The sequence below is a fragment of the Cervus canadensis genome, chromosome 7, assembly GCF_019320065.1.
Source record: "Cervus canadensis isolate Bull #8, Minnesota chromosome 7, ASM1932006v1, whole genome shotgun sequence".
NCBI classification, from domain to species: domain Eukaryota; kingdom Metazoa; phylum Chordata; class Mammalia; order Artiodactyla; family Cervidae; genus Cervus; species Cervus canadensis.
The window spans coordinates 20319148-20337196 of NC_057392.1; the positions used below are offsets into that span (position 1 = coordinate 20319148).

Genomic DNA, 18049 nt, shown 5'->3' on the forward strand with positions numbered 1-18049 from the left:
TGTTTTTCTATAGCACGGTTCAAACGTTCAGACTAGAATAAACTTTCATCTTCTTGCTAGAGCATCTTGTCTGTCGCTCCATACAGCTCAGCACTTCCTCTCAAACTGCTTTTCTCGTAAACCAGGGCTTTCGGCCAATAGTTTTTATGTCATTGACCTTATTCATAGCTTGTTGGCATCACTGAGTTGTTCTCACTGAGGTCAGTGAAATATTTATATTTCTTTATTTCTTGTGTCCTGCTAAAAAGTTGCAGAGAAGCTAAAAAGTAAAAAAAAAGTAAATATGATCTTAAATGCCCAGGATAGCAGGCTTGTAAGTCACTTGCAGTTAATTTTGTTGCAAACTAAATAATCTTTTTTTTTTTTTTTTGTCTGCTTTTTAAACACATGTGTACATCTGGGTCCTAGATTCCTCTTTGATTAGTTTTTCCCATGAATGTTTAATTTCAATTTACAAAGTAAAAGTGGCACATGTTTTAAATATACTATTGTAGTGATATGATATATAGGATTCATCTTTGATATAGGACTGAATAAATAGCATACAGCATAAGGAAATTTAAGAATACAGTTGCAATGTATTCTTAATGCATCTTTTTAAGTATAGTTGATTTACAATGTTGCATTTAATTTCTGTACAGCAAAGTGATATACGTTCATGATACATATTTATGTTCATTTTCATATGCTTATCCTTTATGGTTTATCATGGGATATTAAATATAGTTCCCTGTGCTATACAGTAGGACATTGTTGTTTATCCATTCTGTATGTAATAGTTTGTATCTGGTAATCCCAAGCCCTCACTCTATCTCTCCCCCTTGTGGTTACTGCCATGGCAACCACAGGTCTGTTCTCTGTGTCTGTGAATCTGTCTGCATTTTGTAGATAAGCTCATTTGTGTCATATTTTAGATTCCACGTATAAGTGATATCATGTGTATTTGTCTTTCTCTTTCTGACCTATTTTGCTTTGTAGGATATCTCTAGGTCCGTCTGTGTTGCTGCAAATGGCATCATTTCCTTCTTTTTAATGGTTGAGTAATATTCCACTGTGTGTGTGTGTGTGTGTGTGTGTGTGTGTGTGTGTGTGTGTGTGTGTACACACCACACCTTCTTTATCCATTCATCTGTCGATGGATGTTTAGGTTTCCATGTCTTGATTATTGTGACTAGTGCTGCTGCGAACATAGGGGTGCATGGACCTTTGTGAATTCTGTTTTTGTCTGGGCATATGCCCAGGAGTGGGACTGCTGTATCACATGGCATCTTATCTTATTTTATGTCATCCCTGCCACTGTTTTGTGTTTCAGGTACAGAGCCTTCATTTTTATTTTGACATTTTTGCTGTATGCAAGTTTTCACTTATCTCGAAAGCCTATCAGCATAGTTAAGGTAAGAAATCATTCAAAGCACTTGGTTCATTTCCTGCCTGTAATCTCTATAAGGAGCAAGTTACTTTAAGAGCCACTTGTGGGGGAGGGGAGTGTGGGAGAGAGTCATGAGATAAATGGAGAAAATGGATTGTTGGAGAAGCAAGCTCTTCTGCTGCTCTGCTTTTTGGTTTCTCTTTCTCCTGAATTTAAAATCTCTAAAATGGTTTTAGGATTTATAATTTCAGGGGTAGTATATTTTCAGTTATATTCATTGACCGTTCCAGAATTCTAGATCTTAGTTAAATATCTATTCTGTCTTATATGAATTTTCTCTCCAAATACATCTGATCTAAAATTGCTCCCCAAATTGCTTCTGCAGTCATTAGGTTTTCATTCTAAGTCTGACAGTGGTTCTGCTTCTCCATTATTCTTAGAACACTGGGTTTCTGGGTGAATGATGGGTGGGCAGGAGTTATTAAGCAGGCATTTAACTCGACTTGAAGAAAAGGAGATTAAAGTAGACATTCCTACATAATAGCCAGTTATAACTTGGGGGAAAAGCAGGAATTGGAATGACATCATTTTGCCTGCAGACTGTCAGCAGGCTTGAATGACTTTTTACTCTTTATTATAGAAGGACAAGGAACTCATCCAGGGCCAAAGATAGTTCATTTACAGCTCGACTGCCCACCTCCACCGCGCAACCCTCCCCGCCCCCCCACCCCCAGTTTCTCCTCGCTGGCAGGGGTGCTGGGCCAGGACTGTAATTCCTCTGACCTTTGTGGTCGTGCATCCTCTGCTTCCCCAGGGGCCCGAGTGCTGGGCAGCTGCCCTCGTGGTCTACAGGCCAGTGGCAGCGCCAAGGCTGGTGCTTCTCTGGACAGTTCTGTGCTCCCTGCTCTCTAGCAATTTCCCACAGGATGTGAAACACAGTCCATTCACCCCAAGGATTCTGCAGTCCCTCCTTGAGCTCTAGTAAGCAGGAATTTCCCCAGCCCTTCAAGTCACTTTTAATATTCTCCCTTTTTTTGATGTGCCAAGTTTTAATAACTATGGAAATGTTTGCAGACCTTAAAATGTGGCTTTCAAAAGAGAGAAAGGGACAGGGCAAGAGATGGGCCTTTATCCACTCTACCAGCATCTCTAAAACCAGTACCAAGGACCAACCACCCCTGAAAACTTAAATACAACTCCTTCCTGTCTTCCTGGTTAGAGAAATAAACATATGACTCAAGAAAAAGGCAAGTTATGAAAATGGGAGAGACGGTTGAAGGGGCCTTAGTGAGTGCTGAGCTAGAGGAGATCTAGAGCTAGAGAAGGAGCTAGAGAGGTCTGGAGCTTTCCTGAGGTCCAGGATCCATCCCAAAAAGTTGGGTTTGGATCCTGGGGCCAGCGCCTGACGTGCTAGCTGGAAGGCAGCTGTCATCCTGCAGCAGCAGTGATGGGCGAAGGGCCTGTGTTGGGACTGGGGTGGGCTGGATACCAGAGGGTCTCCTTCTGATGGTCACGCGCATCCCCATGTAGCCAGGGAGGGATTGTTCCAGGCCACTCTCCCGGCTTCCCTGATGGGGGCTTGGGGCTTAATGATGAGGTGGTCCTGTGAGCAGCTTAGTTGCGTTTTCATCAGTCACAGCAACGACCACTGCCTGAGCCCCCAGCCTGACCAGGTGCACATGCCCCTTGTTTAATATCATCATCACAGTTGTCCTGAGAGTGTCCCTTTGAGGAAATTGAGGCTCTGGAGCCTAATTCCTCCATGAAGGCTGGGGCCACGCCAGGTGAATTCCATGGGTGTTGGCTGACTTCAGGGTCCCTGCTCTTAACCTCGCTGGCTCAGGGTCTCTGTTGCCCAGTTGCTCAGTTTTGCCTGACTTTTTGTGACCCCATGGACTGCAGCATGCCAGGCTTCCCTGTCCTTCACCAACTCCCAGAGCTTGCTCAAACTCATGTCGATTGAGTGGATAATGCCATCCAACCATTTCATCCTCTGTCGCCCCCTTCTCCTCCTGCCCTCAATCTTTCCCAGCATCAGGGTCTTTTCCAGTGAGTCAGTTCTTCCCATCAGGTGACCAAAGGATTGGAGCTTCCCTTTCAGCATCAGTCCTTCCAGTGAATATTCAGGATTTCAGGGCCTCTTCCCTGGTGGCTCAGACGGTAAAGCGTCTGTCTGCAATGCGGGAGCCAATACCCGAGTACATTCACAGCGTCACCCCCAGGTTTTCCTCAACACACAGATGGTCTGACTTAGCACCTTCAGTGCGCCTGGCTGTGGATTAGCCTAGTCAGAACCCAGGGGCTTCTTGGTCTTCTGAGATGGATGACATGTCCCACTACATGTGATACCTTCCTTTGTAATGCCTTACAAGGCTTTCACATGCCTGATTTAGCTCATCTTATTTATAAATCTAGAAGTAGTAATGATCCTGTTGACCCACGGGACAGTTTGAATTATCTCTCACCCATATTTATTAACACATTATTAACGAATAAAAATATATTTGCTTCCCTAGAATTTTGATCACCAGGGGTGGTGAATTATATAGTGATTCACATATTTTCATGTCATTTATAGTAACCTGACATGTCATGTCAGCATGAGGCTACTCTGTTTAGACTTACTGCTGATATCTGTCATTTTCTCTGATTTTAGTAGACAGCAAAAAGGAAAAATAAGTGATAAAGATGAAAACAGGTCTGGGAGGAGGTGGGGTTACAACCTCATTCTTTTTCCAGCTGCTCTAGATCTAGCCCCGCCTCCTACCTAGAGGCTGGAGGGACACTCTGTAAGGGACTCTTCCCTGCCACCCCCTGCCCTGGGCTGGGCCAGAACAAAAGCCTGAAAGCAGGGGGTTCTCCGGAGAGCTGCTGGGATCCAGGTTCTCCAGGGGGGCGGTGACACTGACCGATCTGAGTGTGAACGTTCCGCTGTCTCTTGAGCAGGAAGAGAAAGCTCTGAAGTCCAGAGACAGACAGAAAACAAAGCCTGAGGGACTGGAGGTGCACGCCTTGGCTTTGGAGGGAAACTTGCTATCTGGAAAGTTCCATTCTTCCTAGTATTTGTATTTAAATAGGATGCAACTCCAGTGAGAGTCTCAGCAGTGTCTTTGTTAATGGAATTAAATAATCTCAGCGTTTATATGGGCTTCCCAGGTGGCCCTGGTGGTAAAGAACCTGCCTGCCAGCGCAGGGGAAGGAAGAGACGCAGGTTCGAGCCCTGGGGTGAGAGGATCGCCTGGAGGAGGCGCAGCAGCCCACTCCAGTATGAAAAGAATGTCCAAGAATTAATGACCGAAGTGTGAAAAAGAAACGTTTTTAAGCCACTGTGATCAAATTATTATGGAATTGCCTGAAAACAAACAAGGCGGTCAGTGGGATAGAAAACACCATAGAAACACAGTAGCATGGAAACAGAGGTGATGGGAAAGGAGAATTCAGCTAATAAGTGGGGATTCATCTGGAAGCTTCATAACATTGAACCTCTACCGTATAAAATAGATGGATGAATTAAAGGTTTAAATGTGAAAAATAAAAAGTACAAGTCCAAGAACAAGATCATGTCCATTTTAGGGGTGTAATGTGGGGACACCCAAAGCCATGATGAACAGAGGGGTCGAGGAGGCAGTTCACAGACAAGGGATCTGAGTTTCAGGAGCCGTACTAACTGTGTGCAAGCTTGCTGATATTTACAAGTGCAAGTTCAAGTAACAATGCATCACTTTACACCCACTAATGGGCAAAGCATACAAGACAGTGACAGCCCTTGCGAGATGTGAAGGGTTTGCAACCTTTTGGAAAGTGTCTGGGTAACACCTGTTGACATTAAAAATGCTTGTCCTTCAGTTCCTGCTTCTGGGAACTTTGTCGATAAAAATAAAAGCACTTAGGAATAAGCATCTTTATTGTAGCTTTACTGGCAATTAAAAAAAAAAAGGTAAAGGGGGGTAGGAGAAACCCTGGCTGTTATGTGAACTTAATCAGCAGATGAAAGTTTGAATAAATTATAGTAACTTCATATTCCGATATGTACAACTATTTTAAAAATTAATTAGAGCAAAATCAGTTGATGCAGAAAAATTCCTCAGAGGTATTTTTGAGTAAGAAGAGTGAAAGTGTACGTAAGTCCATGTAGAATGATCCCATTAAAAATAGGCAGTGACGCCGAGGCCTCACTGTGTATTTCTGAACACCTGTGTAAGTGGGCGTGTGTCTGCATATGCAGGTGTGTTTTCATGTGGCGCCTGTGACACAGGTGAGCTGACCGCCCCCAGGCGCTGTTGTAAAGGGGGCACTGCGTGTCTGTTCCCCCCGCTCTGAGCACAGCCCGTCCACTCTTGGCTGCTGTAACAAAACCCCACAGACTGGATGGCTGCAAACTGCAGGCGTTTCTTGCTCATGGTCCTGGAGTCTGGACTTCCCCAGTCATGGTGCCAGCATCCTCAGTTTCTTCCAGCCAGCAGACAGCCACCTCGTAGCTTCATATGCTGGAAGGCTGTGGAGCTCTCTGGGGTCCTTTTTTCTTTTTTTAATCTTATTTATTTTCATTTATTTTTATTAGTTGGAGGCTAATTACTTTACAATATTGTAGTGGTTTTTGTCATGCATTGACATGAATCAGCCATGGATTTACATGTATTCCCCATCCCGATCCCCCCTCCCACCTCCCTCTCTACCCAATCCCTCTGGGTCTTCCCATTGCACCAGGCCCGAGCACTTGTCTCATGCATCCAACCTGGGCTGGTGATATGTTTCACCATAGATAATATTTTAATCTTATTTATTTTTAATTGAAAGGTAACTGCTTTACAATATTTTGTTGGTTCTGCCTGTATCTACATGAATCAGACATATGTTCCCTCCCTCTTGAACCTCCCTCCCACCTCTGATATCCCACCCCTCTAGGTTGTCATGGAGCACTGGTTTGAGCTCCATGAGTCATACAACAAATTCCCACTGGTTATCTATTTTACATCGGGTAATGTGTATGTTTCCATGCTAGAGTAGCATGGGATTCCTTTAAAAGGGCACTAACCCCACTTATGAGGGCTCCACCCTCATGACCTAATCACCTCCTACAGGCCTCCCCTCCTAACACCATCACCTCAGGGGTTAGGTTTCAACATGTGGATTTTGTGGGACACCAATACTCAGAGCAGCGCGGGCACCAGAACTTTCACTTTTCTTCTAGGACTGCTTTTGGATAATGCTTCCAAGAGTTCTCTTAACCCAGAGCTTTATAAAAGGAGCATGGACCCACACAACCTAACGAACTCTAGAAAGTTTTCTAAACATATGCACTCGGTATAAATTATGTACACACTTGTATGTGCACATGCATGCATCTGTGTACTCACACATACTAAACTCCACGTGTGATCCAAAGGTGGAATGAAGCTGACACAACCCCATCTCCCTGATGAGGCCCTAGTACCCTGCTTGATTCCTGCCACCCCTCCACCCCATTGTCACCTGTCAGCATCTTCTGGACCCCTTCCTAATTCCCCCTGGGGTTATCTCCTCCGTTAGAATGAGCAGCTTCAAGGAGGCCTTGGTCAGAGAACCCAAGAGCAAACCCATGTTTCTGGAATGAATGAGCAAACAGTTTCTCAGGGTGTAGTTGCTCAGGTTCGGAGTTTAGAGCACAGAGTCTTCATTAATGTACATTTATATAAAAGACAATTATGCCTAAATGGCTGATGGGCTGGTGCATGTCACCCATGCTTGTCCCTGCCCCTCCCCCACAAGAAGTGCTTTGTGATGTCATGGCTGTTCTCTGCCTCCTTCCATCATGTTGATAACATGTCTTCTCTTGCTCCCCACCCCCCACCTGCCAATCACTGTGGCAGTTCATTTCGTTTTGTGGTTTATTTTGCTGTTCCAGTTCCATTGTGTATCACACAGACATTTACTAAACAGTCACGAGCCCCAAGTACCAAGAACATTCCATTCTGCTCCTCCTCCCGTGGCATCTCACAACTCTTATTTCTTGGTTGCCATGTTGTATTCTGATTGATTGACTTTTAATAACTGCCTTCTGTGTTTTGATTAATTTTATGTGTAAAAAATTTGCAAAGGAGACTGCCTTTATGAAAACAGAAGACTAGCTCCCCCCCTCCACCCAAATGATTTGATAATATGGTAAGAATCGGTTCACCTGGTGAGTTTGTTTTGTTTTTACAAACTAAGATAATCTTAGTTTTATTAATCCTTATCTTCCTGCAAACACCAAGTTTTGGGAATATCCTCAGAACTCATTATTCTCAAGTAATCTTCAATCTTTTCTTGCTTTTGCTGCAGCCTTTCCATGGGATGGGGTGGAGATTGCACTTCTCATGTGAAAGAGCCGGGGGAGAAGGGAGCTGAATGAGAGGGGGGCAGCTGGAGGTGTCAGGGTGCCTCAGTGCGGGTGGACCCCACACTCACAGCTCAGCCAGTTTCTGAGTGCTTCCGAGGACCGAGCTCTCCACACACACCTCCACCTGCTCAGCTTTCCAGCAGCGCTGGGGTGGGCTGCACTGTGCTGGCTCCATAACAGACAGTGGGATTTCACCTCCTGTGACTTGGCCGAGGCTGGAAGCCGGAACAGCGGCACCCAGATCCCGGCTCAGAGGCTGTGCCCCTGACCAGCAACACCAAATCAAAACAGGAACCCTCTCCTGCTTGTTGATGAAACAAAAATGGGTGTTTTCTAATCCTTTCCATCCCCTGTGGATGGTGAAAGAGGGTGTGGACCTGCAGTGGGAGCTGCGTCTACAGTGGTCCTCTTCACAGACTTCTATGAGAGGCGGGTGTTAGGAACCCCATGCCAGCCTTGCTCACAGGTTCTCCCCCCCTCAACACACACACACACAGCCTTTGGGGTCCTCGCGTCCTGCCTGGGGCTCCTTCAGTGAAAGGTGAATAGACCAGCAGTGGCATCTGTGGGCCTGGCCCTGATGGCTTCTGGCTTCCGAGAGAAGCATCAGGGGAAGGTGGGCAGACACACCCAGCTCCTGAGGGCAAAGACAGAAGATGCTTATATCAGGTGGGTGGGGAGGTGCTGAAATCCAACTTCACAGAGAAAGGCAGGGCTGCAGGCTCTCCAGGCCCCGTCCTGAGTTCACAGTCACACCACCAGTTTCTCAAGTGCCCCAAGGGTGCCCGAGGACCCTATGGTGATGGTGCCCCACCCCCACTACCGGGAGGATGACCTCAGCTAAGGAAAGCTCTTTGCTGTGTGTTACCTTGAGTTTGGAAAGCACAACCTTGGCTGGTTTTAGGGCCATGTTTATATTATAACAGGACAGCCCAGTGATGACGACAAAGCCATGTGACCAGAGTCGCTGGGTCCTGTGGGCCAGGCCAGGTCTCAGGGGTGTGTGTCCGTGTAAAATCAGGAGGTGTCCGCTCTGGCTAACCACAGCCCTGGCCAGGCGGCCTTTTAAAGGACATCAGCCTCTTTGGTGACTCCCTTCTGAAGAGGTAGGGTGTCCACGAAGCGGAGATGGTGGGCCGGCCTCCTGGCTGTGGGGTCCAGCCAGCTGCAGTCCTGCTGCTGTGCGTCTTGACCCCAGGGTAGATGCCCCTACCCTCTTTCTGACATCCCCCAGGCCTGGCCCCTTCAGGACCTCTACTCCCCCTGAGGGCCACCTCTCTGGCCTTGAGGACACCTCCCTTCTACCCTCACTCATACCTGACTGATTGGTTCATCTGAGCCACATGTAGCGAAAGCCCCAGAAAGCCCACAGCAAGAAAGAAGTGAGAGCTGGGGACCACCTGGGGAGGGACCTGCTGTGTGATTCCCCAGGCTGCCCGGCAGATGCGTGGAGTCCTATCTGCCACTCCTCATGTTTCAAGGAACAAGTCACCTGTTTCAGGTCCCCATACCACGATGGCCCGGGCTGCCATACGGCACTTTTCTGAACATGGGTGTTCCTCCCTAAGGAGCACCCTGAGCTGGTTTTAGGCATGTTTTTGAGATTCAATTTGCACAAAGTCCACAGACCTCAGTGTCTGGCCTGACATATATTATATGCTCACCCAGAAGTCATCCCCCAGGTCGAGGTCTGGCCCCTGTCCAGCTCTCGAGGGCTCCCTGTGCCTGGCCCCCACCGTCACTCCACCGTCTCTAAGTGACCACGATCCTCTCAGTGTCACCTGGATTCTCTTCCCTCCTCCTGAGCTCGTGAGCAGAGCCCTCCCAGCGTGCTCCTGTGTCAGGCTTATTTTGAGATTCAGCCTCATGTGGACCTGAAACTTGTTTCAGTGATATAAATACAGCAAGATGGATCCATGCATCTGTTTTGGGCACGTGGTCCTGGGTGCGGCCCGGCTGCTCTGAGCGGTGGTCTCTGGGTGGCCGTACGGGCTATGCTGGCCGTGTCTGTGCTCAGGAGGGGCTGGGCGCTGGGGAGCTCGGGAAAGGTCCTCATCAGCAGACGTGCAGTGGGTCCTGCAGAGACACTGCCCCAGGGGTGCCTTATCCCCTGAGAACGCAGTCACCCTAGGATGGCTGTCCCCACGCTACACCCCCGAACCCCACTGAGTTCTCTGTCTCTCTCTCTCTTTCTCTGGCTTCTGTCCACCCCACGGGTGTCCCAGGGTGAATTGCACAGCTACTGCACGGCTTCAAATGATGGGAAAGTCAGATTCAGCAGCCAGAGCCAAAAAGCCAGAGATGCCCCTGCTCACCAGCTCCCAGACAATGGGACTGACTGTGGCTGGGCCCCGTTTGGTAAGTTCTCCATCTGTTCCCCAGCCCCCACCCCTGCCCCCGTGCTCACCCGAAAGGCTTCCTCCACAGGTGGAGACCAGAGCTGGCTGGCTGGCCTGGCTCCCCTAGCCCAGCTGATCTTAGCAGTGGTAACGATGCCCTTGGATAGATGCAGCCATGCCTCCAGTTGCAAACTGGTCCCTCCTCCCAGCAAACCAGTCTCCCGCCTTCAGCTGCTGCTGTGTCTCCAGTGCCCATGTGCAGGGTTGTCCCTTAGTGCAGAGATTTCCACCCTCCAGGATCTACTGCCTGGTGATCAGAGGTGGGGCTGATATAATAATAATAGAGATAAAGGGCACAATAAATGTAATGCGCTTGAGTCATCCTGAAACCATCCCCCCATCCTGGTACGTGGGGAAATTATCTTCCATGAAACCAGTCCCAGGTACCCAAAAGGTTGGGGAATGCTGGGTTAGTGATTAAATCTACTGAAGGTCGGGCTTCCCAGGTGGCGCTAGTGGTAAAGAACCTTCCTGCAAAGCAGGAGACATAATGAGATATGGTTTCAATCCCTGGGTTGGGAAGATCCCCTGGAGGAGGGCTTGGCTACCCACTCCAGTATTCTTTCTTGCCTGGAGAATCCCATGGGCAGCGAAGCCTGGTGGTCCATAGGGTCCATAGGGTCACCAAGAGTCGGACACAACTGAAGCAACTTAGCATGCATGCACTACTGAAGGTCACTTGCAGGTTGCATTTGTCAAAGCTGGAAGTCAGGACTGACAGGGCATAAGCTGTGGGCGGAAACAAGAAAGCTGTGCTATGGGGCTGGCCGGGGCAGGACTGGGGGGTGGTGATGCTGAAGCAAAGCCAGGGTAACGTGAAACAGAACGAATAAACTGCAGGCTCACCCCAGCAATTGGGATTTGACCTGATGGGAGGATATTTATGTAGCGATAAGTTGCCACATGGCGACTTTATTTCCCATTGCTGCATTTTCTGTGTTACCATCTGAGGACACCACCCAGCCCTAACGAGCAGAAGTCAGTATTTCACTGCCCCTCTCCTGGACATCCAGGGACATTTAATGAAAGGCTAAGCAACACTCTCGCTCTCCCATTGCTTCTCGACCCGTGTAGATCAGGAAAACTACCAACAGCTGCTCGGAGCCCTGGACTACTCCTTCCTGTGCGCGTACGCCGTCGGCATGTACCTGAGGTAGGTCTGGCTGGGACCGCACGACCCAGCTGGTCTGCTGGGTGCAGAGCGAGGCTCAGGCACCCTGAAGATGCAGCCCGGTCCACAGGTAGTGGTCCTCTCGTCTCTTCTCAGAGGTGAGGCGAGGTGGGAGCCAGCGCACGCCCCAGGCGTCCTGCTGACCAGGCAGACTGTCCTCAGATGGCTTCTCCTGGCCCGGGGTTCGATGCACGGGTGAGTCCTGCAGGGACCTGGTCACTCTGGAGCAGGGTGCTGGCAGCTCCCCACTCCGCGAGCCCGGCAGAGCACCCTGTCCTCTGCTTTCAGGGGCTGTCGTCTGTTTACTAACCTGCCTGGCGTCAGAGCAGTTCACACGGGGTGTGCCTGGCGTGTCCACTGGATGCCCAGCTCAGCCGGACCAGCGCCTCCCCTGCCTGCCAGAGGCCGTCCTGCCTGGCAGTTGGGGGTGTGGACTCCAGGGACACATTGCTGGAGTTCGACCCCGGCTTGACTACTCGTTCAGGAGGCTTTGGACAAGTCACTGCACCTCCTCGGGCCTCAGTTTACCCTTTACAAAACTGGGAAACCAGTAGTTCTTAACTCACAGGCGTGTGATGAGAGTTAAATAAGTTAGTATATGTAGAATTCTCAGAAGAGGGCCCATCTGTGTTCCCGGCATCTGTTACATATGATCATCATTACCCCATTCTTGATCCAGTTCTGAAGTGGCCTAAGAAGGTGATAAATGTTAGCGGGTTTAGGATATGTGATTGGCCAATTAAAAATGGTTATTGTGTCAGTCCAACCAGGTTTAACCAAAAAAAAAAAAAGGCTTATAGGGACCAAGGCCTTTAGTCCAAAGAGACTTTTGTTCAGAGAGAAAGTTTTTAGAGCTTTGAGGATCTCTGGTTTCCTTATAAATGTTTACCTTCTTTGCTGAGACCCACCCGGACTGTGTTATTATCCAACCCTGGGCCCCACTCCCCCAGCTCAGGACCCTGTGGGTGGCTGGGTGGCTGGTGCCCAGACAGGCAGTTTCTGCTGAAACCCCATGTTGAACTTGCACATCTGTAGAGCAGCAGGGCGTGTCTGAGCGCGGCTCAAGCAATAGCAGACGCAGGACAGAACGTGAGCCCAGCCTCAGAGAAGGACGGGGTAAGCCTCAGGCTCCTGAGGGCCTTGACTGTAACCAGCCAACAAGCTATATCCTACCCTGGGGTCAAATGTTTATGATCTACAGACTACAGTTTTCCCGGACACCAATAATCAATCATATAAAAAGACCGAAAGGTTGAATGTGTTTTTCTGTTACTGGAAAACAGTGTTTAAATGTGGTTCTCAGCTGGGAGTGACTGTCTCCTAGGAGACAGTCAGCAGCATCTGGAGCCACTGCTGGTTTTCTCAGCTGGAGAAGGGGGGTGCTGCTGGCATCCAGTGGCAGAGACCCGGGTGCCGCTATGTGTGGGGCAGGACCCAGGACAGCCCCTCGCCACAAAGAATTATCCACCCAAGGTGCCAGGGGTGCTGAGGCTTAGAAGCCTGGTTTGAATAAAGTGGCTTTATCATTGCTTATTTATTGGCAAAGATGGTTCCTCATGCACTTCGCCAACAAAGGCTATTATGAAATAATGTTACTTTATTATGAAATACTGCTATTTATTTCATAATGATCTAATGTGAAATTCACAGTAGACTCGTGACTCAAGGGTGTACCTGCTTCCTTGTGTGGCCTTTCAGTGACCCCACGGCACATGGTTAGTGATGTGGGTGGTGCTGGTTTAATAGATAAATCAGACACAGTGGCACCTGCATTGACCCAGCTCGATGCTGGCAGCTTCAAGCAGGGGTGGTGTGGCTTTCATTACCTGTAGGAGCCTGATAAAATATGGAATGCTGCCCCTTCTGTTAGGTCTTTTCTTTTAAATACTTTTAAACAGAGACCAAATTGAGGCTCAGTATTGTCTAGCAAGACTGGAGAAAGTTTGAAAGCCCAGCAATAGCAGTAACTCTCTGGAGGCCCATCTGACTCTGCACTTGCTCTGTGACCTTGGACACCTCAGCCAGTCCCCCACCCCCACCCTCGGGACATGTCTCCTCTTCTCTGAAGTGAGCAAGATGAAGTAGATAATTCCATTAGCTCTAGGGTGCTCTCGAGTTTGTACGTGATCAGGTTTCTACTCAGCTTGAAATTTGACCTGAATGCTGTTTATAATTTTAAATCACTTCCTCTGTTTTCTTGTTTAAAAGGTCACTTACATGATACTGGATAGATCTTTTTTTTTTTTTTTTTTTTTTGGTAAGTTCAGAAGGAAAAGCTCTCTAGGGTATTGGTTCTTGAGATGAAAGACCAGAATTTTGGAGTTTGTTCCCAGGGCAGGCAGGTATCACTCTTCATTACGTTTCATATTTATCTGACTCATAGAATGATTGCGTGGAGGAAAATGAGACCCATAGGGTTGAGTGCAAAAGGCTCATAATCGTTAATGATTGTTCTCCAGCTTTTTTATTCACTTAATAAGTCACAACATCAGGTTGTCCCACGGTGACATTTCCTACAGGGCAGTAATAAAGAGTGTTTCCTATGGCATTGGGCAGCATGGTGTGATGGTGGTAAAAACCTGTTAAATGTATATACCCTGGTATGAAACTGGAAACTTTCACCCTCCCCAGGAGCACCAGAGCTATTTTATTGCACACCCACCACCTGCCAGGTGCTTAACCAAATTTACTTGTCTGCGCACCTAGGCAGCTCTAGGAAGCAGTTCTCCGGAAAGGTTAGCTCTTTATTGAGTAATCCTGTTTTTAGAGGGAGCATGGAGGCTCTGCCCCCGTGTTTCAGGCTTTGCCTTAAGGAAAAGGCTCTGTCAGTCTTTAAAGCAGATCGCAGTGGTTAAGGCAGGAGGGTCGTCAGCAGAGCCCCTTTCGCTGCTCACGCACGGGCTTGCTGCCAGCCAGAGGGTCGAGAAACTTACTCAAGGTCACAGGTGGTCCGTTTTCCTGCCACCTGTCTACAATCCAACAGTTGGAACTTTAAAACACTATATATTCCCTGGCTATTCTTTTTATATAAAACAGGATTAAGCCAGTAGGACAAGTTTTTTGGTTTTTTCCACTGGCAGTCATCCTTTCTGTCTGTTTCAATTTTATTATTTGACAGTGACTTCTACTCTAAATAGAAAGTCCTAAAGGATGTTACCAATTTCTGGTGAATAAATGCTCCATTGAGAAATAATTGTGATTAAAACTTCCTGGAAACTGGAGTGCTTTCAAGTTCTAAAAGCTCAGAGAACAGCATGAAAGCACCCGGAGAGCCATGACCAGGTCATTTACGTTATGGGTGTGTTTATTTTCTCATGTTTGTCTTCCTTTTTTCTCCATCCTCAGTGGCATAATAGGGGAACGCCTCCCCATCCGGTATTACCTAACCTTCGGGATGCTGGCCAGCGGTGCCTTTACTGCCCTGTTTGGGGTAGGGTACTTCTACAACATCCACAGTTTCGGGTTCTACGTGATAACTCAGGTGAGGTCTGGTCCATGGCTCACCACATGTTGAGTTTCTACCATGAGCTGGATGGGGTGTTCCTGTCACCTCTGCCGAGAGAGAAGACGGCAGAGGACGGGAGAGGGGGCAGAGCTGTGTCCTGTCTGAAGTCAGGGTCAGCACTGGACCGCACGGCCCCTTTTCTCGCCTCTGCTCTGAGATGCCAGCAGCCACGAAGTGTTGAAGCCTCATGAGTCCTTCTGCCTTAATTTGGATGTGTTTGAGATGCTCTGTCCTGTCACAGATTTGACTGCTCCAGAGTTGGGAAATGTGGGTGTGGCAAGAAGAGGAGAGGGTTGAGGGGCCTTGGGGGCAGTCAGTGGGGATGAAAAGTGAGGGCCTGACAGAGCTGCAGGGGATCGAGGGCCAGACGGGCCTACGGCCGGCCCCTTCTAACAGGCCCAGTGCTGCCTGGAACGCTCAGCTCTGCCCCTGCCAGCAGCCCTGTGGATAGTCAGTATTGACCAGACATGGAAAAGGACTCAAAGCAATGATGCTCAACTTCTGAGGCTCTCCAGAGAGCCCAAGAGGATGTTCTAAGATCATGGGGCAAATTATATGTAATTTGCTCTTACAACTTTCACCACAGGACTTCAACGAGTTCAGCTGTTTTTGTTACCAAAGTGATGCACACTTTATAGTAATACAGAAAATTAGAATTCCCCAGAGTCGCAGAATGTTCCTGGAGGGAAGGCTGAGCCTGGTGGCCCCCGAGGCCAGTCCAGTGGCTCCCAGGCCACCTCCCGGAGGCCGGTCCTCCCCTGCAGAGGTTGGAGGAGACTGGAGGTTGGACCTTGCTTCATGTTGCCTCCTAAAGCTGCCCCTGAGGCCGCTGAGATGAAAGCAAAGCCAGTTGCCAATACACTTCTTAAGTCCCTTCTTCCAACAAAAACTCAGGGCGCTCCTGGCAAGTGGAAAATGTTTCTCCAGTTGCCAGGTCAAGGTTATGCTCATTTCAGTGGAGCCTTAGCAACTGTACCTTCTTGATAGTGGAAGATGGGAAAATGTGCAATTTATAAGCCACATTTGTGGTTTCATCACAGTTCTATAAAACGGAGAAGGTTTTTCTCTTTTTATAAAGTTTTAGGTTGGAAAGACACTGGAAAGCTTGGCCCCAAGCTGTTCATCTCTCAGCAAGAGATTTTCTTTTCTTTCTTCTCTCTGCTTATTCTAAAATTTTCATAGTAGACACACATTACTCTCATAATAAGGTATATACATGTATGCTCAGTTGCTCAGTCATGTCTGACTCTTTGCAACCCTATGGACTGTAGCCAACCAGGCTCCTCTGTCCATGGGATTATCCAGGCAAGAATACTAGAGTGGGTTGTAGTTTCCTTCTCCAATATATATATATATATATATATATATATATAGGGCTTCCATGGTGGCTCAGTGGTAAAGAATGTGCCTATAATGCAGGAGAGCTGAGTTCATTTCCTAGGTTGGGAAGACCCCCTGGAGTAGGAAATGGCAATCCACTCCAGTTTTCTTGCCTGGGAAATCCCATGGACAGAAGAGCCTGGCAGACTACAGTCCATGAGGTCACAAACAGTCGGACATGATTGAGCGCCTGAGCACACATATACATATATATAGTTAAAACACACGTTTGGCTTTGAAGCTCCCATCGAATGGGCTTCTGCCCCTTCTTCCTGTGAGGGTCCCTGCTGTGCACCCAAAGCCCTGGGCATGGGCTCCCTCGGTGTGCGTGTCCCCCTCAGCGGCCTGCTCCTTTGCTCTCTGTTGCAGATCATCAATGGACTTGTGCAGACCACAGGCTGGCCCAGCGTTGTCACCTGCCTCGGGAACTGGTTTGGAAAAGGCAGGTGAGGAAGGCAGCCTGTTTCCAGCAGCTTTCATTCTTCTAATGGAAACTAGACCACTTTATTTTTAGTTTTTCTTCAGATTGATTACAGAAAAATCACCTTAGTCTACTCTATGAGATAAGATGCCTGAAACCTCTGGGACTTGAGGGTCTGAAATTCAGATAGGCCTTGGTCCCAGGAGATGCCCCTCATTGTGGGCGGGGTAGAGTCTGAGTCACCCTCACAGGCCCACCAGCAGCCTGGGCTTTACCGGCCTCCCGGGAACCTGGAAGAAATCAGTCAGGGCCTCGCCCCAGGCCTTGGGAAGCAGAAGCTGCATATTCACAGACTGGAAGGTACAGGGAAGTGTTAGCAGGTCCTGTCAAGGTCACCCCGCACCTGGTGGGAGAGCTGTACTCACTTCTGGACCTGACTGCAGTCAGAGGCCATCCTGATGTTCGTGTGACACACAGCACAGCCAGGACCACGATTAGAAAGTGATTGGACAACATAGGGAAGCTAAAACAGGAAACCCACTCATCCAGCTTTATTTAGCCATGTTCATCTGGCGGGTTCATCAGCATGAACTTTTGTTAACAAAATGTTTCATCAGATGATTGTATTCAGATTGCGTGCTCGCTAAGTTGCTCAGTCATGTCCAATGCTTTGTGACCTTATGGACTGTAGCCCTCCAGGCTCCTCTGTCCATGGGGATTCTCCATTCGAGAATACTGGAGTGGGTTGCCATGCCCAATTCCAGGGGACCTTCGCCATGCAGGAATCTAACCCACGTCTCTTATGTCTCCTGCATTGCAAGCGGGTTCTTTATCACTAGCACCACTGGGGAAGTAAAGTGAAGTGAAGTAAAAATCGCTCAGTCGTGTCCAACTCTTTGCAATCCCATGGACTTCTCCAGGCCAGAACACTGGAGAATCCCAGAACACTGGAGTGGGTAGCCTTTCCCTTCTCTAGGGGATCTTCCCAACCCAGGGAAGATCCCAACCCTGGGATCTTGTGAACCCAGGTCTCCCACATTGCAGGTGGATTCTTTACCAGCTGAGCCACAAGGGAAGCCCTGTATTTAGATTGCAAAAGCACAAATTTAAATTTCAGTCTTTCCAAGAATTTCAGGAAAAGGCCACTTTCCTCTTTTAATCATAAAATGAATAAGCTAAGAGAGATGTAATTATACAGCCAGAGTAAATGAAGATACAGCCGTCTCATAAACACCCCAGTCCTGAGCCTTGCAGAGATGGTGTGTGCACCGCCTTTTTATTTCTGGGTGAGTGCTCAGTCGCTAAGTCATGTCTGACTCTTTGTGACCTCATGGACAGTAGCCTTCCAGGCTCCTCTATCCATGGGATTTCCCAGGCAAGAATATTGGAGTGGGTTGCCATTCCCTTCTCCAGGGGATCTTTCTAACCCAGAAATCAAACTCACAT

General features: G+C 48.2%; 1 protein-coding gene and 1 long non-coding RNA gene across 5 annotated transcripts in view; both read left to right on the top strand.

Annotated features, from left to right (window-relative positions):
• The window catches only part of SLC37A1 (solute carrier family 37 member 1), a 72380-nt gene that overhangs the window by 15335 nt on the left and 38996 nt on the right, over nucleotides 1-18049 (top strand). For all 4 annotated transcript variants that reach the window (XM_043474488.1, XM_043474489.1, XM_043474490.1 and 1 more), the window contains 5 exons: nucleotides 1313-1394; nucleotides 9953-10085; nucleotides 11201-11279; nucleotides 14643-14778; nucleotides 16552-16628. In XM_043474488.1, coding sequence (XP_043330423.1) covers nucleotides 1313-1394; nucleotides 9953-10085; nucleotides 11201-11279; nucleotides 14643-14778; nucleotides 16552-16628 — 507 coding nt within the window. The remainder of the gene's footprint in view (nucleotides 1-1312; nucleotides 1395-9952; nucleotides 10086-11200; nucleotides 11280-14642; nucleotides 14779-16551; nucleotides 16629-18049) is intronic.
• LOC122445380 lies at nucleotides 11392-12071 on the top strand. The gene is made up of 2 exons (XR_006270521.1): nucleotides 11392-11492; nucleotides 11586-12071. It is a non-coding gene; the product is annotated as an uncharacterized LOC122445380 (long non-coding RNA).